General features: G+C 49.7%; 2 protein-coding genes and 1 pseudogene across 3 annotated transcripts; 2 read left to right on the top strand and 1 right to left on the bottom strand.

Annotated features, from left to right (window-relative positions):
- Positions 1 to 421: 421 nt before the first annotated feature.
- On the bottom strand, positions 422 to 5,932 carry LOC117639626 (annotated as a pseudogene).
- A 1,051-nt stretch (positions 5,933 to 6,983) lies between these two features.
- Positions 6,984 to 13,631, top strand: LOC117639625 (serine/threonine-protein phosphatase 6 regulatory ankyrin repeat subunit B-like). The gene is made up of 2 exons (XM_034375477.1): positions 6,984 to 7,106; positions 10,405 to 13,631. The coding sequence occupies exons 1-2, from the start codon at positions 7,061 to 7,063 to the stop codon at positions 13,605 to 13,607; spliced, it is 3,249 nt and encodes a 1,082-aa protein (XP_034231368.1). The 5' UTR covers positions 6,984 to 7,060; the 3' UTR covers positions 13,608 to 13,631.
- A 2,099-nt stretch (positions 13,632 to 15,730) lies between these two features.
- On the top strand, positions 15,731 to 25,647 carry LOC117639633. 2 transcript variants are annotated; one of them, XM_034375487.1, is made up of 8 exons: positions 15,741 to 15,855; positions 15,939 to 16,144; positions 19,227 to 19,302; positions 20,587 to 20,744; positions 23,204 to 23,505; positions 24,318 to 24,487; positions 25,030 to 25,248; positions 25,329 to 25,647. In XM_034375487.1, the coding sequence occupies exons 2-8, from the start codon at positions 16,056 to 16,058 to the stop codon at positions 25,626 to 25,628; spliced, it is 1,314 nt and encodes a 437-aa protein (XP_034231378.1). In that variant the 5' UTR covers positions 15,741 to 15,855; positions 15,939 to 16,055; the 3' UTR covers positions 25,629 to 25,647. The 2 variants fall into 2 exon arrangements, with proteins under 2 accessions (XP_034231379.1, XP_034231378.1); XM_034375488.1 differs by lacking the exons at positions 25,030 to 25,248; positions 25,329 to 25,647 and adding an exon at positions 24,593 to 24,993 and having other exon boundaries at positions 15,731 to 15,855.
- The last annotated feature ends 43 nt before the right edge of the window (positions 25,648 to 25,690 follow it).

The raw sequence follows: 25,690 nt of genomic DNA, 5'->3' as shown, positions 1-25,690 counted from the left end.
TCACTGTGTTGACACTCCGGAGGGGTTTCAATCATTCTAGAATATCGAAAAACTAAGACCGAACTCACTTCTAAGCCCTTCTCCTCTCTATTTTGTTTTATTTGCCAATGTTTTGCCAGTCCCGTATTTGAGAGCCGCGGCCGCAAGTATGAAAAATTGCTATATATGCTGCCAACCTAACCACGCTAAGAACCTAATTCAAAAAGATGTTTTGAATATTTCAAACGGTAGTAATCGTGAATATAAAATAAACTCCCCCTGTGGGACCTTTAGGGGATGTTCGGTGCAAAATTTGGTAACTATTAGTGTTGTAGTTGCTGAGAAACGTGAGCGTGTACGCTACAGACAGACAGACAGACGCACGACCAGTCACTTTTCGGAGCGCCCAAACACGGCAAGGGCTCGCTATCGCTCGCCAAAAAATTGCCTCACTAAGTCACGCCGATTCATTTTCAGTGTACTTGAGTGAAAAATGTCTAAACCCTTAAAAAAACTTAACCCATTTCAAGGCCCTGTGCCAACGGACAACTTAAGGTTTTTGATTTGTCAAGGGCCTTGAATTTGTAGAAAATATTTTTTCACACCGCCGCAAGAATGCTACACACTGATCTCCTTTTTACAAATCTTGAACGTAGACTCAAACAATATTGTGCAAAAAAGTTTGCATCCTTAAAATTGAGTGATACCACGTCCAAAATTGTACAGACCAACAGGAAAGACCGGCAGGTGTTCGAAAAAATGATAACTGCGACGAAAGTCCTTTCGAGAATACCAAAGATAATATAATATTTCAGAGAAAAAAAACTCAGAAAGAATACAACTTTTCTTTATTACTAGCTTGCTCCAGTGGACAAATTGCATTCATTTCCTGTGAGCAGACTAACCAACTCGTGATAACCATTCTCAGAGGCAAAGCTGAGTGCGGTGTCACCGCCTCTTGTCCTGGCCCCCACGTCACACCCCCTTTCCATGAGCAGCTTCACCACTCCGAGGTGGCCTTTCTGCGCGGCGAAGTGCACAGCCGTCCGGCCGTCCGCCGTCGCCGCGTTGACGTCGCAGCGCCTCTTCAAGACGCGCCTGACGATGGCAGGCCTGCCATTCGCACAGGCCCAGTGCAGCGCAGTCTCGCCGTCTGCAGTGGCCGCGTCCACGTCGCAGCCCCGCCTCAGGACCAGCTTGACCGCGTCCAGCCTGCCGCTCGCACAGGCCCAGTGCAGGGCGGTCTCGCCGCGCGCGGCCACCGCCCTGGAGTCGCACCCTCTGTCCAGCAGCACTTTGAGACGCCGAGGTCGCCCTTGCAGGCGGCCAGCAGGAAGGCAGTCCGGCCGTCTTCAGTCTTCGACTCCACACCGCACCCCGCTTGCACGAGCAGCTTCGCCACCGCCGAGTGCCCGTTCAAGATGGCGATGTTGAGGGCAGTGCGACCGTCTTTGGTTTGCGCGTTGACGTCGCACCCACTGTCAATGAGTAGTTTGACAACGCCTCGGCAGTTGTTGAGTGCGGCCACATGGAGAGGGGTCTGTCCGTCCTCCGCGGCCGCGTCGACGTCGCACCCCTTCCTGACGAGGACCTTGGCCACGTCAAGGTGGCCCCGCTCGGCGGCGACGTGGAGGGCGGTCCTGCCGTCCTTGGCGGCAGCGTCGACGTCAAGACCCTTTTCCAGGAGCAGATTGACCGCAGCAACCCTGCGATTCCTGGAGGCCGCGTGTAGAGCAGTCTGTCCGTCCTTTGCGGACGCACGCGCGTCGCAGCCCCTCTCCATGAGCAGCTTGAGCATCTCCAGGTGGCCTTTGCCGGCAGCAAGGTGCAGAGCCGTGCGACCGTCTTCCGTCGCCGCGTCCACGTCGCACCCTCTCCCCGCGAGCAGCTTGGCCACATCGAGGTGGCCCTCGGCGGCAGCGCGGTGGAGGGCAGTGCGACCCTGCTCGTCGGCGGCCCCCAGGTCGCAGCCCTGGTCCGCGAGCAGAGTGGCGGTGTCGAGGTGGCCCTTGGCGGCCGCCAGGTGGAGGGCCGTCTGGCCGTCCCTGGAGGCCGCGTCCGCGCGGCAGCCTGCCTGCGTGAGCACGCGGACCACGGACAGCCTGCGGTGCTCCGCGGCGCAGTGGAGGGCAGTGCGGCCGTCGCCTGCCGCCGCGTCCACGTCGCACCCTCTCTCCACGAGCAGTTCGGCCAAGTCGAGGTGGCCCTGGTCTGCGGCAAAGTGGAGCGGAGTCTCGCCGTCTTCCGATGCAACCTTCACGTCGCTGCCCTTCTCCACGAGAAGTTTGGCCACGTTCAGGTGGCCGCCAGTTAACGCCAAGAGGAGAGCAGTGGAGCCTTCCGCGGTCGCCTCCAGTTCGCTGCCCCTTTCAAGGAGCATGTTCACTTCCTCCTTCCAGCCATGCGTGGCAGCGCAGTGAAGCGCAGTCTGGCCGGCCTTCGTCCTCGCTCTCACGTCGCAGCCCTTTTCTATGAGCAACTTGGCTGCCTCTCGACTGTGGTGGAGAATAGCAACGTGGAGTGCTGTCTGGCCGTCTGCTGTTGCCGCTGACACGTCGCATCCCTTCTCCAAAGCAGCTTCAGCACTTCAACGTGGCCACTGCGAGCGGCACAGTGCAGGGCAGTCCAGCCATCCAATGTTGTTGCAGAAACTTCGAATTTCTCCTCTATGAGCAAGGTGACCACATCTAGCATGCCAAGCTCTGCCGCGAAGTGCAGTGCAGTCCAACCTTTGGCTGACACCGTGTTCACGGCAGCCCCGTTTTGGAGCAGGAGTCGGACCACATGCATCGCGTCACTGCTGAAGCTCAAACGAATAGCGATGTGAAGCGCAGTAAGACCGTCTTCTGACACAGCGTCAACGTGGCAATCGCGTTCTAAAAGCAGTTGGACAAAGTCTACAGCGCACCGCTGACATGCGTAGTGCAAAGCAGTTCGGCCGTCTCTCGAGGCCGCATTCACGTCGCACCCTTCGTCTAGGAGCAGCTTGGCCAGCTGGAGGTGGTCCCATCCAGCGGCAACGTGCAGCGCAGTCGCTCCGTGCTTTGAAGCTGCGTTCACGTCGGCCCCCTTCTCGATCAGCAGTCTGGCGATGTCCAGGTTGTCCCCATGAACGGCGAAGTGAAGCGGAGTCTCCCGTTTTCGTGCCTGCGCGTTGACGTCACATCCGTTTTCCAACAAAAGTGTGACCACATCCGGTTGGTTATGAAAAGCGGCTAGGTGCAGCGCGGTCTCGCCCTTCTCTACGGCGGCATTAATATGGCACCTCTTATCTATCAGCAGTTGGACTAACTTGAGGTCACCCACTCGACTGGCATAGCCCAATGCTTCTTTCCCGTATTTTCCCGCAACGGGACACCCCTTTTCTACGAGAAGTGTGGCCAAGCCGGTGTCTTGAATCCCAACAGCCAAGTGAAGTGCGGCCTGGCTGTCCCTCGCCCCCGCCCGCACCACGCAGCCACTTTCCACCAGCAGTCTGACCGCCTCAACGTGCTCGTGGCGCACGGCCAGGCCCAGGGCAGTCTGCCGTCTCTTCGTCGCAGCCTGCAAGTTGCACCCTTTTTCCACGAGCAGTCTCATTACACCAAGATGGCCCTTTTCAGCGGCGAAGTGGAGGCAAGTCCACCCGGCTTTCGTCGGCGCGTCGACCTCGCCCCCTTTCTCCAGAAGCAGCTGGACCACGCCGAGATTCCCTTTCTCAGAGGCCAAGTGAAGTGCAGTCCGACCGTCCCTCGAAGCAGCCCGCATGTCGCAACCCTTTCCGACGAGGAGTCGGACGACGTCAAGATGTCCCCCTCGCGCGGCGAAGTGAAGCGCAGTCTGGCCGTCTACTGCAGCGGCCTCCACGCTGCAGCCCTTCGCTATGAGCTGCTTGACTGCGTCTGCCTGGCCAGCTTCAGCAGCGAAGTGCAGGTCTGTCCCGTCGGTTGCTCCCATCTTGGTGACGGTGGGGCCTGCAACAGAAAAAGAGTAACTTTTGACATAGAGTCAAACGCAAAAGGACCATAAAAACTACATGTGTTTTACCGTCTCCTATTTTAGTTATTTCAAATTAAAGTAAAGAGGAAGTTACTTTGAAAATATTTCTACATAAGTTGCTTCCTTTGCAGGAGGTTTTGCGAAAAGTTTTGATTGAAGAAAGGATGGAGCCATTTTAAGCATATTGGGTGGGTGGAGGGTGTTTAGGTCGGTTCTTGAGCAATTAAGTTGTTTGGCAAGCCAAGGAATGACCCTGCAAAATCACAGCCAGATCGGCCGAGCCGTTCAGGTGGAGTGGTCTCGATTTCGTCGCCCTTTGGGTCAAAGGTACACCTTGTGGGTCTAAGAAAAGACCCATAATATTGGGAGCGAAAAACGCATGGTTTGGATTTTATTGACGATTATCGTTTTCTCTGCTGACACTAGGTGAATTTGGTCAAAATGTAAAAATCGATATTTGCCCCGTCCCTGTCGGCTCCAGCTGGCTGAATATTGCCTCTCTCATGTAAAGTCCGACGAGGAACAAGAATCCGGCGTCGGTTTCTCGGTTGAACTGCTCAAATTTTGACCATGGCTGTTTTCCTATTTTTGCAGTCATTTCTTGTATCCTGGGTTTTGGTGATGGACATCGATTTTGACTGATCCCGGGGGTAGAATTTGAAGATAAAGGATCAAACTACCAAATTCCGTCATAAGAAGTTTGTGTGTTGGCCAAGAGCAGTAGCTACATCTAAGCGTGAAAATGTGATAATGTTTTGGGCAGAAAACTGCCCCTTTTTGTTCCACCGGACTGCGGTGGAAAAGCGGCGTGCTCCAGTGTGGGGTAAGCCTTCTGAGGCGCTAACCCTCATGTGGGAGCAGCGCACCTCAGCCCAGTGCCAACGCACAGGCAGCAAAACACGGACCTGTCTCCGTAACGCCTGCGAACTGGAAGGTAGGCACGCCCGCCATACGCCGCTGCGTGGCTGGCTGCCTACCCGCCGCGCTCGTAGGCGCTCGCTCTATCTCGACATGGTCTCCCCATTCAGTTCACACTCGTAACAATGTTTAGCCATGGTGTCACGTTTAGCTCCTTTCGTGGTGAATTTGGTTCATTTTAAGATTCTACCGATTTTAAGAAGATTTTGCTGAGTATTAGAGCTCTGAACGGTGATTCTAGTGTTCTAATTTTAGTCTTCGGAGCCTTTGGACCTGGACGGCCTTCGCATTGCACATGAAGTGCAATGCCTTCCCATGCCCATGCATCAGCACAGGGCATTTTCGAGAAGCATTGCACCTAAGGTGCAATATGGCTTTGGCATTTCACGTATGGTGCGATCTTTCAGTGCATTGCACCATACGTGCTATAGTCATAGCGTTCGGAATCTCAGTGAGTAACCGGGGCACGTTCACTGTAGCAAAAAGATGCGGCAAATCTTTTAATTTTTTTGCCAGGATTCTCAGGATCTCAAAGCGCCAAAAGAAAGCCTTTTAAGTGTAGTTTGAAACCCTGACAGCCCCTTGTCGACCACGCCCAAAGGATTTTTAACGTATGCACTGAGAATCCAAACGCTATGAGTAAAGCGTCAATTGGTGCAATGCAAAAGCATTGCACATGAAGTGCAATGCCTCCCCATTCCCATGCATTAGCATAGGGCCTTTTCGGGACGCATTGCACGTTAGGTGCAATGTGGCTAGCGCATTGCACGTATGGTGCGATGTCTCAGCTGCATTGCACCATACGTGCTATACTCATAGCGTTTGGAATCTCAGTGTGCATACTTTTTTTGTGCGGCCTGTGAGAGATTAAATTGAGACACGTGTGGGAAAGCAAACGGAAAGGACTGATAAGACAATCGCACCATTCGTCACCTTCGGCTTGCCCCGAAATACCTCAAGTAAGTCAGCCCGGCGGCGCTGTGCTGCTATTGACGCTTCGTGTCCGCACACTGCCGGCCCAGCCGGCGTACTGGCACTGGCGTCCCAGAGAGCCGGCTGGGCCGCTGCCACGCTGAGAGAGAAAATCGCCTGTTTCTCTCTCACCCGGCGTGGAGTTTTGATGTCCGTTGTTTCGGACGTGTCCCGGGTCCCCACCATACTAGCTCTGGCTATCCGTGAGGAGGCTTTGCTTTGAGCCTGGGCCACTGTGCGTCATCGGGCCGCGGTGACTCACTCGCACCGCGACCTGCCATATTGCGCGTACGAGGGGTGGCCTAGCTGCCGGCGCCAGTCGGCCGAGCGACGCGACGCCCACCGCACACTACAAAATCGTACTAAAGGGTCGCACGCATTTGCGAATTTAAAGCCAAACTGAAAGGGGGGGGGGATCTACAAACTGAAGTGTGTACTCAGTATGCATCTACAGATGTATAAGTACACACCTACAGATGCATACCTAGCTGAATACACATCTACACATGCATACCTGTTAAGTATGCATCTGTAAGTGCATACTTGGCAAGTATGCATAGGTAGGTGTGTACTTGTCACCATATAAATGCCCAGTATCAAGTACACATCTACAGATGCATACCTGTCAAGTATGCATCTGTATATGTGTACTCAGCTAGGTATGCATCTGTAGGTGTGTACTTATAAGCATCTGTAGATGCATTCTGAGTGCACACTTCAGTTTGTAGAGCAAGTAGCACTTTTTGCCCACTGACAGGAGCGGCTTGTTTTAGCTGACGATACCTAGGTACCTAGCTCTACACATATTTCCTTCCTTTCTGGGTGCTTTATCAAAAACCCTTTTCCCCCTTCCATGTATCCGTGCCTGCCAGATCAAAGGAAGTTCTCGGCTAAAGAACGAAGAACAACTCGCATCATACTATTTGCCCGTCCTCGCGGGCCGACCAAAATGCACCCCGTCTCCCTTCCCACCCACCAAGGCCATGAGGATAGCCAGAGCGAGTGGTGGGGGCCAGGGGCACGTCCGAAACGTCTGCGCAATTATCGAACCCTCCTTACCGCGAGGGAGAGAGACGGCGGAATTTCTCTCTCGAACCCTAGCCCACGCAAGCAGCCGGCCGGCCGGCACAGCTCAGCTGAGCAATCGCAAGCTCTGGGACGCTCGACACTCACCTCACCAGTACGCTGGTAGGGGCGGCAGCGGGCGGACACGATGCGTCACAGGAAGACAGCTCAGCCGGGCAGACGCACGACTTCAGGTAACTCGCAGCAAGCCAAAAGGCAGTGTCGTTACACTGAGAATCCAAACGCTATGAGTATAGCGCCAATTGCTGCAATGCATTTGAAGACGTTTTCATTGCCCCAATTGCTGCAATGCTTTTGCATTGCACGTGAAGTGCAATGCCTTCTCATGTATTACACTGTCAGAAATTTTGTCGTAAATTAGCGACAAAAACGTCGCTAATTTTGATAGCGACAGAAATCGTTCTGAAACTACTTGGTCGTAACTGAACGACAAAATAATCATTTCTCTACGACAATGTCGTAATCGCGATTACATATTTTGAAATCTGAAATCCCCGAAAAGTTGATGAAAAGTTGCAATTTTGCTCGCTTATTTGCGATTTGTGTCGTTCATTCACGATTCTTTACACAAATTTACGACAAGATTCGTAAATGTACGACTGAAGTCATAACTGCACGACATACTCAATAGATAAATTACGATCGTTCGTAAACTAACGATTAAGTTGTAAATTTACGACTTAATTCGTTTCAAAACGGAACGTCTCGCTATCAAAATTAGCGACAAATATGTCGTAAATTTACGACTCAAGTCGTATATTTACGACTTGAGTCGTAACAAAACATGTCGTTTAAAAACGACCTAATTGTTTTACAAAATGTCGTAAATTTACGATTATTTTTAACAGTGGAGCATAGGGCATTTTCGGTACGCATTGCACGTAAGGTGCAATATGGCTAAGGCATTGCACGTCCTGCAATATCTCAATGCATTGCACCATACGTGCTATGTTCATAACGTTTGGAATCTCAGTGCAGAAAGGCAGACAAAAAATGGCGCGCAAACACACGTGGGCGACAGTCTGTCTCTTCTCAGCTCCAAGGCAACTTCTCACCACAGCTGTTGAGAATGGTGCCTATAGTAGGCGAAAGGAGACCGGTGTCTTTGGGCTACTTTTGCCTACCTTTCTGGCAACTCTGCCGAAGTTGACAGACGGTGCGCTTGTCTTATCAGTCGTTTCAGTATTGATTCTACACCCGCACACTTGTTTCCTCATGATCTCTCATGAGGCCGAGCAAAGAAAAGTGGGTATTCTTGTTAAATGTTTTGAGTGTGATCTCTAACCAGCTTGCCCAACACTTTATGCGCATTTTGGCTCCCCAGAATGGTACGATTTTTCAGTTTGTCCGACTAAGGCAATTTTTTCCATGGATTGCGACAGTGTTGTTCCAGGTCGATATGAATTTGCACTATCTCCCAATAGATACCCTGGATTGAAACAAAATTATACCATCGTCGGATGTGCCAAAAATCACCCCGCCATTAAATGAGTACACGCTTACGTTGATATGATACGACATGGGACATGAGCTGCCAACTGTAGTGCAATCAACACTCTCATTCCAGGAACCGGACATCACGTTGAAACGAACGTGACAAACTGTCACGTTCGTTTGAGCATTGTTTCACATTCGTTTGACTATGAAAAAGGTAATTTTTGTCCGATTCACAATGTGTGAATGTGACACAATGCTCAAACGAACGTGATATTTTGTCACGTTCGTTTTAAGGGGGGACCCTGGTGAAACTTTCAAGTAGGCTTTAAAATAATCCCAGAAAGTTGAAACTTTGCTTGATTGTTAGGTTCATTATGGTGAGTTCATAAAACAAAATTCAATCCAAAATGTTAAACGGTCTCTGAGAAAAGTGGCTTGTTAATGTTTTTTAGAGCGTTGGGGAAAAATCTTCCTGCGTCTTTCATTGGAACGGAAAGTCTTGAAAATTTTTTTGGGTCATCCTTAAGATGTATAGAAGAGATTTTAGTGACGGAATTTTCAATTTCAACTTCTGTCCTGAGATATCAATTTTCAAATTTTAACATTTAAAAAAAGTGAATTTTTTGCCTTTTTTTGAAACTTTTAGGTGTGTGTTAAAAAAAGTAGGGCTGATATCAAGATTCCGTCACTAAAATTTGTCGACAAGTCATCAATGAATAGAGTCCATGCAAGACGACTCATGTAGGTGTCGACCAGGAACGCAGGAAGTCTTTCTACGACAAAATTTTTTGTCGACTGAGCAAAGATGTGAAGTGGAGCGTATAAGCCAACGACAACTGATCTCAATGTTATTTCTTTCCAAATGATGAAGGAACTACCCACATAGTTTAAAGGTGTTCAACCTGTTGAATTTGAAACCCTCTATGCACATTTTTATCTATGAACTTTAAAAATACTATTTTTGGCAGTTTTGGCCATTTTTTCACCAGGGTCCCCCCTTAACGTGATGTCACGTTCCTCGGATGAGAGTGAAGGTGCAAAAATTATAACCATATCACCACGTCTGTTATTTTAATTACAAATCAAAACGTTCATTTAACAAAATTATCGATTTATAATCGATTCCCAGTTCCTTACTGGAGGTTATTTTGGTCCATTCTCGGGCTGCTCGACGGCAGACGCCAAAGCTAGGTAGCACCCAGGCGCTGGCTTTGCCTCTCGGGTCAACCGCCTGGGAGGTCGGCCACCCACAGTACTCCGCGAGTTTTGCCACTTTTCCGACCCTGACTATGGTTTCTTTTCATTGGGCTCCCCTGTCCTGTTTCCTCCGAGACAAGCACGAACACACACTGTGCTCACGCGAGGCCGTAAGAAAACTCTGTGTAGCCTATCGCATTTTGTTTCCTATGACACTGTCATACACACTAAATTCTTATGGACTTTTTTATGCATAGTTATGCATGCTCAGAAACGTCCATATGTTATGTATAATATTTTGCATCACTGTGTACATTTTATGCAGGAAGACGCATAAAATGTACACAGTGATGCATAATTTTTTACATACTTTATGGACGTTTCTGCGCATGCATAACTATGCATAAAAAATGCGTCCTTATGCATTTTAAAAGTCCATAAGAATTTAGTGTGTACACTGTCATCCAATGTGCGATACTTTTACTACCAATGAATGCGATAAAACGGAGTTTACGATTCTCACCTATCTTACCCTGGAGTACGATAATTAGGTCGTCGCATTATTTTGCAATAACCAACTCTTAATCTTTGCAATAACTGAGCCTTTTAGAGTACTTTCGTCACAATTTTTTGCCATTCCTGTACTTTTTAATGCATTTTCTTATTGCAAAAATGTGATACTTTTATCGCAAAATTTGCTTTAGTTTTTCTGACATTTTATTGTATTTATTATTGCAAAATATTTTGAAAAGTTTTATTTATGGCAAAATTTAGACTGTGGTTCTTTGAGTTTTAATACGGTGTACTGAGCCAAATGTTCTTGTTTTAATGTTGCAGGCCCCACCGTCACCAAGATGGGAGCAACCGACGGGACAGACCTGCACTTCGCCGCTGAAGCTGGCCAGGCAGACGCAGTCAAGCAGCTCATAGCGAAGGGCTGCAGCGTGGAGGCCGCTGCAGTAGACGGCCAGACTGCGCTTCACTTCGCCGCGCGAGGGGGACATCTTGACGTCGTCCGACTCCTCGTCGAAAAGGGGTGCGACATGCGGGCTGCTTCGAGGGACGGTCGGACTGCACTTCACTTGGCCTCTGAGAAAGGGAATCTCGGCGTGGTCCAGCTGCTTCTGGAGAAAGGGGGCGAGGTCGACGCGCCGACGAAAGCCGGGTGGACTTGCCTCCACTTCGCCGCTGAAAAGGGCCATCTTGGTGTAATGAGACTGCTCGTGGAAAAAGGGTGCAACTTGCAGGCTGCGACGAAGAGACGGCAGACTGCCCTGGGCCTGGCCGTGCGCCACGAGCACGTTGAGGCGGTCAGACTGCTGGTGGAAAGTGGCTGCGTGGTGCGGGCGGGGGCGAGGGACAGCCAGGCCGCACTTCACTTGGCTGTTGACTGTGGTGACGACGATTTGGCCATACTTCTAGTGGAGAAGGGTTGCGGCGTTTCGGACAAATGCGGCAAGGAGGCATTTCACTATGCGAGTCGCGATGGTGATATCAAGTTGGTGAAATTGCTGATAGATAAGGGGTGTGATATCATGGCGGCGGAAGGGGATGGTGAAACCGCTTTTCACATGGCCGTTCGATACCGCCGGACGGATGTGGCCAAGCTGCTGGTGGAAAGTGGATGCAACGTCCATGCGACGACACGGGACGGCCAAAATGCACTTCACGTCGCCGCTCAAAGAGGCCTTCTGGATGTCGCTGAACTGCTGATCGAAAAGGGAGTCGATGTGGAAGCCACTTCGAAACACGGAGAGACAGCGATCTACCTCGCTGCTCAAGGGGGCGCTCTCGACGTGGCCAAGCTGCTCATCGAAAAGGGGTGCGACTTGAACGCTGTGACAAAAGACGGCGAGACTGCAGTTCATCGTGCTGCCGGAGGGGATCACCTTGACGTAGTCAAACTGCTCCTAGAAAAAGGGTGCGACGTGAATGCAACCACGAAAGACGGCCGGACAGCTCTGCACTTTGCAACAGACGAGTGCAGCATAGAGGTCGTCCGACTACTCTTAGATCAAGGCTGCGATGCGGCCGTGGTGTCCGAAGAGGGTTTCACCGCGCTCCACCTTCCGCTTCGTTGGTGCTACGTCGATGATGAGAAAAGGCAACTGGTGCGGCTGCTCCTTGAAAAAGGCAGCGCCGATAATGTAGTTTCAGCGAAAGGCTGGACTCCTCTTCACTTTGCGTCCGAGTTTGGCGAGCTAGACCTCGTCAGCCTGCTCATCGAAAGGAAGTGTGACGTTTCTGCGACGGCTTTAGACGGAAAGACTGCCCTGCACTGTGCCGCTCGCAGTGGCCACGTTGAAGTGCTGAAGCTGCTTTTGGAGAAGGGGTGCGACGTGTCAGCGGCAACAGCAGACGGCCAGACAGCACTCCACGTTGCTATTCTCCACCACAGTCGAGAGGCAGCCAAGTTGCTCATAGAAAAGGGCTGCGACGTGAGAGCGAGGACGAAGGCCGGCCAGACTGCGCTTCACTGCGCTGCCACGGATGGCTGGAAGGAGGAAGTGAACATGCTCCTTGAAAGGGGCAGCGAACTGGAGGCGACCGCGGAAGGCTCCACTGCTCTCCTCTTGGCGTTAACTGGCGGCCACCTGAACGTGGCCAAACTTCTCGTGGAGAAGGGCAGCGACGTGAAGGTTGCATCGGAAGACGGCGAGACTCCGCTCCACTTTGCCGCAGACCAGGGCCACCTCGACTTGGCCGAACTGCTCGTGGAGAGAGGGTGCGACGTGGACGCGGCGGCAGGCGACGGCCGGACTGCCCTCCACTGCGCCGCGGAGCACCGCAGGCTGTCCGTGGTCCGCGTGCTCACGCAGGCAGGCTGCCGCGCGGACGCGGCCTCCAGGGACGGCCAGACGGCCCTCCACCTGGCGGCCGCCAAGGGCCACCTCGACACCGCCACTCTGCTCGCGGACCAGGGCTGCGACCTGGGGGCCGCCGACGAGCAGGGTCGCACTGCCCTCCACCGCGCTGCCGCCGAGGGCCACCTCGATGTGGCCAAGCTGCTCGCGGGGAGAGGGTGCGACGTGGACGCGGCGACGGAAGACGGTCGCACGGCTCTGCACCTTGCTGCCGGCAAAGGCCACCTGGAGATGCTCAAGCTGCTCATGGAGAGGGGCTGCGACGCGCGTGCGTCCGCAAAGGACGGGCAGACTGCTCTGCACGCGGCCTCCAGGAATCGCAGGGTTGCTGCGGTCAACCTGCTCCTGGAAAAGGGTCTCGACGTCGACGCTGCCGCCACGGACGGCAGGACCGCCCTCCACGTTGCCGCCGAGCGGGGCCTCCTTGACGTGGCCAAGGTCCTCGTCAGGAAGGGGTGCGACGTCGACGCGGCCGCGGAGGACGGACAGACCCCTCTCCATGTGGCCGCACTCAACAACTGCCGAGGCGTTGTCAAACTACTCATTGACAGTGGGTGCGACGTCAATGCGCAAACCAAAGACGGCCGCACTGCTCTCAACATGGCCATCTTGAACGGGCACTCGGCGGTGGCGAAGCTGCTCGTGCAAGCGGGGTGCGGTGTGGAGTCGAAGACTGAAGACGGCCGGACTGCCTTCCTGCTGGCCGCCTGCAAGGGCGACCTCGGCGTCCTCAAAGTGCTGCTGGACAGAGGGTGCGACTCCAGGGCGGTGGCCGCGCGCGGCGAGACCGCCCTGCACTGGGCCTGTGCGAGCGGCAGGCTGGACGCGGTCAAGCTGGTCCTGAGGCGGGGCTGCGACGTGGACGCGGCCACTGCAGACGGCGAGACCGCTCTGCACTGGGCCTGTGCGAATGGCAGGCCTGCCATCGTCAGGCGCGTCTTGAAGAGGCGCTGCGACGTCAACGCGGCGACGGCCGACGGCCGGACGGCTGTGCACTTCGCCGCGCAGAAAGGCCACCTCGGAGTGGTGAAGCTGCTCATGGAACAGGGGTGCGACGTGGGGGCCAAGACGAGAGGCGGTGACACTGCACTCAGCTTTGCCTCTGAGAATGGCAATCTAGCGATAATTAGTCTACTCACAGGAAATAAATGTGATTTGTCTGCTGAAGCAAGCTAGAAATAAAGCAGATTTCTATTCGTTTCTTGTTCTGTGATTTTGAAATGCACTTGAATTATGCGAAGCCAGGGTGAAATTATCTTTTTTTGGTAGTCTCGCGAGGAATCCGTCTCAGTAGTCATTTCTTCCGAATACTTAGTTTGTTCCTTATGGCCTTGATTGGCATGCACAATTGACTATGGCAAGCGCGCAAAGATTCTTTAGTTTGACCGAAATTTCTGTATGCATACATGAAAAGATTCGCCACAGCATGGAAAAGCAAACGTTTCCTTAATCATGACGAACAAATCCCGGCTAGCCGAACTCTGCACTAAGAAAACCTTACAAACTACTTTAGGGCTTAGAAAAGCACCTTGTAACAAAGTATTTTGAGCAGACGCTTACAAAGAATATATTTCGTAATTTACGAACTATTTCTTCGTATACACTGTAAAAATTAACATCCGGAATAAACGACGGATCCTTCGGCAAAAAAATTGCCAACAGTTCCTTCGTTAATTTACGAAGCTCTTCGTATATTTACAAAAACCTTCGTTATTTTTTTGAAAGATCTCTGCTGATTTTCCAATCACAATGGAAATTTACGAAGCACCTTCGTACATCTACAAAGATCCTTCGTAAATTTACAGGGAACCTTCGTTTATAAACAAAGAAACTTCGTTAATAATCAGAGATTCTTCGTAATTATACGTCTGGAATTAACGACGGATCCTTCGGCAAAAAAATTGCCAACACTTCCTTCGTTTATTTACGAAGGTCCGCCGTAGATTTACGAAGACCCGTCGTAGATTAACGAAGCCCGTCGTAAATTTACGAAGCCCTTCGTAAATTTACAACGGATTTTGTAAATTTACGATTTTTCTTCGTAAATTTACAAAGAACCTTCATAAATTAACGACGAACCTTCGTTGATTTACAAAAGTTCCTGTAGGAAAGAAACATTTACAGTGCACTTTTGGACATTCCCAAAAACCCTTCGGAATATATTCCGTCGTAAATTCACAATATATTTTTTACAGTGTAACAAAGGAAATAAGTTTGTGTGATGTATGCTCAAAATATACTTCGTAAGGCTTTAACAGTGGGAGGGAATGACCTGGACCGATGAAAACGATGCCTTTTTATCGGTAGAATTTTAGAATTAACCGAATTCGCCACGAGAGGAGCTAAACGCGACGATTTTGCGGGGACACCATTGCTACGAGTGTGAACGAATGGGGAGACCATGGCGAGATGGAGCAAGCGCCTGCGAGCACGCCGTGAATTGCATAACAGCAAACATTGATAATAAATTAACGGCGTTGACAGGACATTTTTTGTGGAGTGTAAGATCGCACACAAATGTGTCGTTATGTTACGTACACGAGATTTAAGCGAAGATATTTCATAGGGTTTTGGAAGATTTCAACTGATTTTCCGACCAAAATTTGTTTGTTTTTTTTTTTCGTTTTTTGGGGGCAGATTTCGGATTTCCCGATATTTCGGGCACTCAAGTAAGACACAGGATTTCTCGAGCACAGTAAAGACTCTACGAAGAATCACTTCGTAATACGAAGAAATTGCTCGTATTATAAAGCAAAATCCTTCGTAAAACGAAGCATTCTACAATCCCTTCATTTTCATCGTAGTTATGAAGCAAATCCTTTGTAGGCTTTTATGAGTGAGTGAATGCCCCCTCGATTTCTTTTGCTTTGGGACGGAGTCTGCCATTTTAATTTGGTGTGTAGTTCAACGCCATAGGCGTGCGTGACATCACCCAGACATAGGTGACATGTGCTATTCCACTTAGAAGGTAGCAAAAAAAAAAAAATTCACTGATAAGACAAGCAACATCCACCACCCACGGCGTGCAGAGCAAGGCCTTAAAAGGCATTAATCGAGTGTGGCGGAGCCGTCTTCCTTCTGTTTCTCACTCTCCATCTGATTTCCCGATTCTGAGGGCCCAGCGCTCGCATAGCTGTAGCTGTCCTGCTCCTGCTGCCTTGGATTGGAGGGCAATTTTCGGAGAAACACCTCACTCCTTCGCTCTCGGGCCACAATGGCTCCGAGTGGCAACGCGCATCAACTCGGACGCGCCTGGTCGCCCCACCACTCGCTTCGTCCGCGCGACCTTGGTGGGCAGGGGGCCGAGGGGGCGAAGGGAAGGGGGAGAGGGAGATACTCAGCGTGGGCATTACCGTGGTGTTGCTACGCCGGCCAAAACATATGGAGACGCACCGTGCGAACCAAGTGCCCCTTCGGAAGTGAAGTAAGTAGTGACATAGCTCCGTGCACGCTTTCGGGTCATCCAGCCTAGTGTTTCATGGAGTGCGCTTGGTTCATCGACACTAGGTGGCGCGGACTCAGCACTCCCTCAGCGGCGGCTGACTCGGCGTGCCGGCACCGGCCTAGCGCACGCTTGCCGCCCGGCGCGGAGCGGACCGCTCAGTACTCAGTAGACCAGCGACCATGCCGGCGGACGGTCTATCCGCGCTGCTCGACGTGGCCCAGCAGGCCCTCGTGCGTGTGGCCGCCGACGAGGGATTCAACGACCCACAGTGAGTCGGATTTACTGTTTGCCCTGAATTTCAAAAGTGACGTTGTGTCTTGTTCCTTGGAATACAATGTCAAATTTGTTTCCATGCTACGTTCCGACGAGTTGACATCCAAGAGAGGTCGTGCTACGTTCAAACTTATGTGACATCGTACTCCAATGAACGTGTCACTATTGACACTCAAACGAACGTGACATTCGTACAAAACCAGTGGGCTTTTCCTGGTCCCAACGTCAAAGGCGTTGAAGAGTAATAAGTTATCCGTGTCGAGCGTGCGTAAAATTTCGCCCCTGTTCAAATTTGGAAAATAATAAAAGTTACGCCAGGCCATTTTTTCAGCAGCTTTTCTGCCCTAGGGGACAGGGGACATCCGTCTCTTTTCAATCCTCAGTTTAAGGTGAAATAGGAAAATAGTCTCAGCCTTTTACTGACTATTTCTCAGTAGCAGACGCATTTCTGTAAGTATCATGGTTTAAAAATTTATTTGTAAGAAAACGGCAATATCAGTTCAGTAATAAGCAATTGCTAAGTAGTGCGGACAAAAATTACTATGTATTATGGTTGCTTACAGAAATGCGTCTGCTAATGAGAATAAGTCAGTAAAAGGCTGAGAGTGAATTCATTTACAAATAGATGTTTGTTCTGCCCTGTAAGAAACAAATTGTAAATTGACGAAGGTGCCTGAGGCCAAAATATTGCCACAGGTTTCTTTATAAATTCACGATAGTTGGACCGAAAATCTTCGGCAATTACCAATAACGGCAATGTCCAATCGTCCACACTACAAACCTAACTGTCCACTAAGTACACACTTACAAATGCATGCTTGCAAGTACACACTTACAAACGCATGCTTGACACATAGTTATACGGCGTCAAGCATGCGTTTGTAAGTGTGTACTTGCGAGCACGCATGTAAGTGTGTACTTGGCCAAGCATGCGTTTGTAAGTGTGTACTTGCAAGCATGCGTTTGTAAGTGTGTACTTGGTAGGCAGTTAGGTTTGCAGTGCAGGTTGAGCAGAAAATAGATTCGGAGTACAAGTGAATTTTTGCTTCAGCAAACATCGTTGTTGATTCATTATTTCACGGTGTTTGCAAGCCCGCTCTCAGAGAGTTGTCCCCTCCACCTAGCCGGTGCGTTTCCGGCTAGCAGTTGGAGCAATGATGAGCACGCTTCGTCTGTTGAAGCGACGAGTGCCGGACCGTCACTCTACATTGTACGCATCACGAACCATTCAGTGCAAATCTTGCGAAGAATGGAGAACGTCACTCCAAATGGGAGGTTTTCGTAAAATGGTCAGTAAAAATGGACACATTCAACGCGTAGTGTGCAGTTGGTTGGGCTTGGTTTCACGCTCAGTCTCGTATTGACTTTTTATCTCTTGCCATAAAGTGTTTTGTGCAAACGTAATGTGTAAGTACAAATAGTACTATGTTCTCTTTAGCTGTGCACTATTTTGTTAATTGTATAGTGTATTTAGTCCATTGAACCTTACTTTTTGTCATTTGCTATATGTACATATATGTACTTTTCAATTTCTACATGATCTATATTGACAATTTTATCATTTTAACGTTCAAAAATGTGCATATTTAAGGAGAAAATAGTACATTTTACGTTTGATCCAAAAACGTTATACACTGCCAATCCAAGTGTGAGACAGTCTCACACCATTAAGTCCGAACCTCGATGTCTCACGCTTACAAGTGTGAGCCACGTGTGTCCCACGCTTGCAAGTGTGAGACACGGTATGTCTCACACTTGCAAGCGTGAGACACGGTTTGTCTCACACTTACCAGCGTGGATCCTTTGGCATTAAACCACAGGGAACCATAGGCAGTAAGAGTGGGACAAACCGTGTCTCACACTTGTAAGTGTGAGACAAATGATGTCTCACACTTGTAAGCGTGAGACGGCGTGAGACATCGTTGTTCGCACTTACTAGTGTGAGACTGTCTTACACTTGGATTGGCAGTGTAAGCAAGAGGAGAAAAAAGTCCATATAGGTCTGAGAGTGTTGCTTTACGATCACCCTCTAAAGCAGATAGATTCTTCTCTCAGAAAGAACCGACCTTTCGCCGTATTCCACATGAATCACATCGAGCTCGAGGAAAAGCTATGAAACTTGAATTTTTCTGAACCAAGGGTCAAAATTTATAGGACTACCGAGAATGCGTTAGGCTGGACGTCATGCCAGGGGCACGCATCGATCGTCGTCGCCCTGGTGATTGCCTCGCCGGCGGAGCCTGGCCTTGGCCAAGGGGTGGTTGTGGCCAGGCAAGGCGACGGGCCGAAGGGGGTGGGAAACCGGTTCTAACGTTTTGTATCCATTGACGCCATACTCATAGCGTTTGGATTCTCAGTGAAGGATATCACAAACACTCTCAGACTCGTACTCACTTTTCTATAATAACGTGTAGACGATTGTGCTCATTAATACGCACATTAACATTTTTATTTGTTTTGTCTTGACAAATCTGTTCAGCGTCTTAACGAAATCCTATTAATGTGCACAATCGTCAATGAATACTAATAAGATGCCAATTGAAGGATGAGAGTGAAAACGAGGGGATAGTAACTGGTGTACTAAGGTGGAATACAAATTGACTGATAGGCCTACTCAGTGTACTTGCTGGTTTTAAAAAATCAAACTTTTTAAATATTTTTTTGTTACGATTTGACTATTGCGTTGAAATGAATGTGACGAAATGTCACGTTTCTTTGAGCATTCAGTCACATTCGTTCGGACGTTAATCAGCCATAAATTTAGCTTATTCACGTTGAAACGGAAGTGATGCAATGCTCAAGGAAACGTGACATTTTGTCATATTGTTTTAACGTGATGATACGTTCCTGGAATGAGAGTGTGCTGTCTCAAGTGGCACCAATTTAAAGTAGCCGTCATTATTTAATCTATAGTAAAAATGATGAAAATAGTGGGAACTTGGTACGAATCTTTCCACTTTTAACCGACAACTCATAGCAAGTGTTGCAAACGATTGTACCTTTCGTAACGGCATATTCGTGTCGTTAGATCCACAAATTTGTTCATCGGTGTCATTTTATGTTTTTATAAATTCCAGATTTGAGGTGGAGTCTGGGTCTGGAGCGAGGGATGGCTTCACCAGTACGCTCTCCAGGATCATCGTGCGAGAAAAGGTACCGGGAATGCCAACACATTCTGAACAGACGCAACAAACCTTAACATTCACAAATACAGGAGTTTTATGTAGCTATGGCTGTTAAACTGTGCACGCGTTCCAAAATGCACGAATTTGTGCGCATCTACGCACCAAAAAAATGCGTAGTCGCGCATGAAATTCGTGCATTTTGAAACGCATGCACAGTTTCGTGCGTAGCTTATGCACCAAAAAGCCATATAGTAATTTAGTGTGTTCAAACAGGATGGTTTGAAGTCTGCACCCATCAGAACGTAATGGCTGTAATGACAGCACTTAATTTGACTTAACGCAGGCACACTGAAATCTTGCGTATTTTTTATGCATTTCTGTGCATGCACGCACTGATCGAAGTTAAAAGAGTTTTGCGCTATGTGTCATTGTGGGCACAGTGCATTCGGTAAAATCTACTTATAGCATATTCGATGAAGTATTCAGAAGCGTGTCAATACATGCGCCGTTTTGTCCATTTCCTCGAAAAGGAATCCCTTCCCTCACTGACTGCCATGAGGGTCTTTTCCAGTGACAAGTCTGTTCGTATTCCAGGACGGTAGCAATGTAACTGAAGCCTGATATGCAAGACTTCCCTGGATGCATTCGGAGGCCTTATGTCTTGGCGTCTTGAACGCCGATTCCTTCGCAAGTGCACCGTTCCCAGGGTCCGAACACCTTTTTGGAAACAATGGAGAGTGGCATTAGGTTTAACAGCCCCATCTTCATATTTCTCCCAGTGTACTAAGCAGTTTTTTTTGTGCATAAGCTATGCACGAAACTGTGCACGCGTTCCAAAATGCACGAATTTGTGCGCATCTACGCACCAAAAAAATGCGTAGTCGCGCATGAAATTCGTGCATTTTGAAACGCATGCACAGTTTCGTGCGTAGCTTATGCACCAAAAAGCCATATAGTAATTTAGTGTGTTCAAACAGGATGGTTTGAAGTCTGCACCCATCAGAACGTAATGGCTGTAATGACAGCACTTAATTTGACTTAACGCAGGCACACTGAAATCTTGCGTATTTTTTATGCATTTCTGTGCATGCACGCACATGTTACGTTCGTAAGCTGTGAGTTTTGCGCTATGTGTCATTGTGGGCACAGTGCTCTGGCGTAATAATTTACACATCATAGCATATTCGATGAAGTATTCAGAAGCGTGTCTCAATACATGCGCCGTTTTGTCCATTTCCTCGAAAAGGAATCCCTTCCCTCACTGACTGCCATGAGGGTCTTTTCCAGTGACAAGCTCTGTTTCGTATTCCAGGACGGTAGCAAGGAACTGAGCCTGATATGCAAGACTTCCCTGGATGCATTCGGAGGCCTTATGTCTTGGCTCTTCACGACCGAGTGCTACATGTACAGCACCGTCCTGCCAGCCTTGGAGGATGTTGCCACCCTGGAGGAACCGTTGCCATGGCCCAAGTAAGTAGGACTTTCACTCCTGTACACCAAAGCGACGCGCTTTTAAAATCATGCACCGAGCTCCATTATTGCCGCGGCAAGTGCATTTTTGTTTACTTTTGAGATGGGCGTGGAAGTCCTCGAGGTGGGAAGGAGCTGGATGTTGAATGCTGAATCTGTGCGATGACACTAATTGAAAAGACTTGGTCCTTGGTCAACCGGAACAGGGCTTTCCTGCTGCATGGCCTGCTGCGTTAGTATTTTGGAGAAAATCTTCACCATAATTTGGTGGTGCAGCCGGGTGCAGCCGGGTGCAGCCTTCTCACCGTAAGACATGTAGAGTATACGTACCCTACCCTGTACACTTTTCCCCAAGGAGTGACAAGAAAAACAAGAAAAGGAGCATATTTTTGGCTAGCGATAGCGAAGCCTGGTACTCCATGGGTTGAAAAGTTTTGTCTGTCTGTCTGTCGGTCTGTCTGTGTGTCTGTGTGTCTTGTGTCGTGTGTCCGCACTACTGCCTCTGAACGACCGGCGACTCATTCAGATCTTTGCCACTTTGGGATGCTTGCCCGGAGAACCGTTGCCATGGCCCAAGTAAGTAGGATTTCATTCCTGTAGCAAACACGCATTACGGCGAAAAATGCAGATTCCAATATTGCCGCGGCAAGTGCTTTTGTTTACTTTTGAGATGGGCGTGGAAGTCCTCGAGGTGGGAAGGAGCTGGATGTTGAATGCTGAATCTGGTATGACACTAATTAAAAACTTGGTCCTTGGTCAACCGGAACAGGGCTTTCCTGCGCATGGCCTGCTGCGTTAGTATTTTGGAGAAAATCTTCACCATATTTGGCTGCCAGCCGGGTGCAGCCGGGGCACCTTCTCCGTAAGACATGTAGAGTATACGTACCCTACCGTACACTTTCCCAAGCGAGTGACAGAAAAACAAGAAAAGGTAACTACTTGTAACTGTGGCGACGTCTGCCACAGTGCCCGATGAGGCAACACTTCAGACTTTGGGCGTCGAATGGTTGCCTAACCGCCGGGCGCTCCCTGCGCTGAGGCTGCATGCCCTTCTCACAAGCTCTCAGCGAGAGCGCCCCGCAGAGCTGACTTTTGCTGCCATCATGGTAAGCAACGCGCTGCAACGCTTTATTGGCTGAGCGATAGCGAAGCCTGTTACTCCAGTGGGGTTGAAAAGTTTTTCCTGTCTGTCTGTCTGTCTGTCTGTCCGTCTGTCTGTCTGTGTGTCCGCACTACTCCTCCTGAACGGCTCGGCCGATCTCGGTGAGATTTTGCACACCTCTTGGGTATGTCCTTGGCTCGGCACACGCGAAATTTCACCATCCTAGCTCAACTGGTTCAGTTTTTATAGGCGAAAAACACCCAAAAAAACGGCGAAAAATAGAGATTTCTGCAGATAGACCACTTCTGTCTTGGAGAAAGGGGGTTCGGAGCCCACCTCGACAAGTTAAAAAGTGACAAGGGTCAAGATCGTGTATCTGTAGATAAAACAACTCTATTTACAATGTAGGGGGGTCTGGGGGGCGGAGCCCCCAGCATTCAACAGTTAAAAAATAACCGACAACGGACAAGCCATTGCCTGCCGCAGGCAGGCTAGCGCCGCAGGCCAAGGTAGGTACGCCAGGCGTGGATTGGAGGAACAGGCAGCGAGACATCGCGAAGCCTGTTACGACAAGACACGGTCTGGCGTAAACCTACCTTGTATTACTGGATTTCACAGACTGAAAAGTTCATAGTAGCGAAAGGACCAATAATTTTATGTTTGTCTAAATTAGCCTACCCGCGTACTTTAATTGCGAAAATTAATTAAAAGATGAAAACGGAGTTAGAGAGAGAACCCGCAAGCGGTAAATTTAGTATCACCTTGGATTTTAATCGAGGGGCAACTTTCTTTTTGGTGTTATGATACACAAGATTTCTGAAGAGAAACCAATTTCGTCGCTTTTCGTAGCCTTTTTTAACGCTCACATTTGCCTGGTTTTGGTCTGTATGGGAAAAGATTTGGAATTTCATGAATTTCAGGCGCTTGAAGAGACACAGGGTTGCGAGGGGTCATTTTCAAGAGATCCTAGCCAGTGCCGGATAAACTGAACTCAATTTCGCACGTGGTCGCCCCTCGTGTAAATTTTGTCAGAATGTCTGAAACATGTTTGAAACCCTATTCAAAATTCTCGCACCTCTGAAAAGTGAAATTCTGAAACGTTATGCTCAAACTGATGGCCTGAGTTGTGCGGAAGGTCAGAAAAAGTTTTCAGCTTTCAGAGGTGCGCGACTTTTGATCAGGTTTTCAGGCAGGTGTCTGACGTTCTGACAAGATTTGAACGAGTGCCAGTTCGCACTACGAACTCTCAATACATTTAGAGTGTGCGCGCTGTAACCCGTCCAAGTTATGGATGTGAAGCCACCCCAAGGCTGCTAGTTGGAACCCCTAACTTGGAACTTGAAACGCTGTCTTGCAGGTGCTACCACGCCTTCTCTGACGGAGACAAGCCGCCCTACTGCATGGTCCTGGGCGACCTGCGTCCCGACGGATTCGCCACGTGCCCGCGGCGCGACGCGCTGGACGCGGCACAGTGCAAGCAGGTGCTGAGGCAGATTGGCCGCTTCCACGGCGCCGGCCTCGCCCTCAAGCACCTGCGCCCCGAGGCGTTCCAGAGCATGCGGCAGTGGCGCCACATCGCGGGCAACACCTACGACACGCCCGAGATGAGGACCCTGATGGCCCCCTTTCAGGCCGCAATTGCCAAGTGCAAGATCTCAGGTGACCGTCTGGATCCCCTTCACTGAGAATGAAAGAGTCATAATCATGACTAAAGTATTGGGTGAGGAATTATTCTTTATCACCATGGTCCTGACCCAATTTGGGTCATAATACTTTGGGGCCATATAGGTAGGTGGTACACCCTTCCTCACCCAAATTTGGGCGAGGAAAGTTTCCTCGCTCAACAAAATTGGGCATCGATCAAGACTTTTTCATTCTCAGTGCTTTTCTCACTTCATCTCAGGCGTGAGAGCACAATCGAAATGTATTTCCTCAATTTGGTACTTGCTCTGACACAATTTGAAACCTGCGGAATTCTTCGTGCGAATTTGTACGGGGATCCACTGAAAATTGAATGGTCGGACACATGGTTAAATTATGGCGTGATAAAAAGTCATGCCAAAAAGTTGGGGTGACAGGAAATTCACGCCGAAAAACGGCATGACGTGTGTGCGTCACGCCGGCATCTGGCGTGAATGTACCATGTGGATTAAGTTTTCTGAGAAGAGTCATGCCAAAAACCGGCAGGACGGGAAACTCGCGCCAAAACTGCGCGAATTTCTGAGCCACGCTGATTTTTGGCATGACATTTTTAGCATGCCGTTTCCTGGTTCTCCCCGGTAGCCTATGGAAAAGACATAGGCAATTTCCAGGGAGTTCGTGGCAAAACCAGGAACCATTTTTGCCGCGAACATGTGTCACTGCGCTCAGGATTCTACCTTGATTCTGCCCGTTCACAATTTAAGTTTATACCACGGGTTTTCGTCATCTGAAAATAGATCTTAAATCGGTAAAACTTTTGTTTTTAACAGAACAACTTGCCGAGCGATTTCCTAGTGGAGACACCCTGGCGGCTCTCGACAAGATCTTCTCCATGTACGCGGAGGATCTGTTATCTGTGATGTGCCCCGGTGCAGAGGAAGGAAGCACCATCATCCACAGTGACTGCCACACCATGAACGTCCTGTTTCAATATAGTGGGGTGAGACCCTTTGCAAAACGTCCTCGTGATACACTGGAAGTTTTGTCTGAAACTTAAACGACTGCGAAGCTTGTTTTCTTATGGAAATACTCGGTGTGTGTTCAGACCAGTCGCTGACATGTTGCCATGGGCGTGCTATGAGCATAAGGGCTCTGATGAAAATATCATAACGTGAGATGACCTAATCATCATTTTCAAATAACTCGCTACGAATCCAAGTGTCAGAGTCTCACACTGCCGTGAGGCGGAATATCTCATACTATTTTTCGTGAGCACAAATGTCTCACACTATTTGGCTTAGCCAAAATGTCTCACGCTAACAAGTGTAAGCCTCGATCGTCCCACGCTTGCAAATGGGATACGCGGTTTGTACTGACACTTGCCAGTGTCTAACCCGGTCTAACCCAGTTCGCACTTGCACTTGTACGTCAGACATTTTGATTCACGCCACAAAGTGTTAGCCTGTCTCACTCCTGGACTTGCAGTGTGAAGTAAAGGCAAAGTTTAACAGTGAACTCGCAGCGCGTTTTGTGGCTGTGCAGGACTCCGTGACGGGTTGCCGCCTGATAGACTTCCAGACGGCGCGCTACGGCTGCCCGGCACTGGACCTCAGCACCATGATCGTAGCCACCACCGAGAGGGCCACGCGCGAGAAGCACTGGACCGACCTTATGCAGGGGTACCACCAGCAGCTCCAGGACACGCTCAGGGCGGCGGGTGTGAAGGAACCGGACGATGTTTATTCGTGGCAACTTTTCCAGGTACTGTGCACGTACTTGTCAAGTACACACCAGATCTTCTAGTGTTGTAACGAGATGACATGACTCATTTCCATTTTCAGGCCAATCTCCGCAGCGCAGCCCCCTACTCCCTGGTCTGCGCCACGATCTCGCTCAGCATATTCTACGGTGACAAGCGGGACGAGCATCTGGACCGAGTTAAAGAGGCGATCGAAGACATGAACAAGACGGACAAGGAGGTGCCAGAGGTCTCCATCTCTCTCTCGGCAGCCGGGCTGCAGCGCCTGGGCGACCTCATCGAGGACCTGGTGTCCTATGGCTTGATGCCGTCCGTGGCTGATGTGGAGGCGGCAGCGAACCGCTGTGCCCAGTTTCGAAAAAGGCAATCGCAAAAGCAATAAATTTTCCGGCTCAGGATGATTTCTGTTTTCTCAACACGCACGAAATACGCAGGTCATATGCC

This window comes from Thrips palmi, unplaced genomic scaffold, assembly GCF_012932325.1.
Source record: "Thrips palmi isolate BJ-2018 unplaced genomic scaffold, TpBJ-2018v1 HiC_scaffold_11, whole genome shotgun sequence".
Lineage (NCBI taxonomy): Eukaryota > Metazoa > Arthropoda > Insecta > Thysanoptera > Thripidae > Thrips > Thrips palmi.
Note: the sequence above shows the minus strand (reverse complement) of the source record. Positions and strands in the feature narration are given on the sequence as shown.

Bases quoted from the DNA above. Each gene is read 5' to 3' on its own strand.
- LOC117639625 (XM_034375477.1), top strand. From the start codon at position 7,061: ATGCGTCACAGGAAGACAGCTCAGCCGGGCAGACGCACGACTTCAG. The intron at 7,107-10,404 runs GTAACTCGCAGC...TTAATGTTGCAG, and splicing joins GGGCAGACGCACGACTTCAG to GCCCCACCGTCACCAAGATG.
- LOC117639633 (XM_034375487.1), top strand. From the start codon at position 16,056: ATGCCGGCGGACGGTCTATCCGCGCTGCTCGACGTGGCCCAGCAGGCC. The intron at 16,145-19,226 runs GTGAGTCGGATT...TATAAATTCCAG, and splicing joins GAGGGATTCAACGACCCACA to ATTTGAGGTGGAGTCTGGGT. The intron at 19,303-20,586 runs GTACCGGGAATG...TTCGTATTCCAG, and splicing joins GGATCATCGTGCGAGAAAAG to GACGGTAGCAAGGAACTGAG.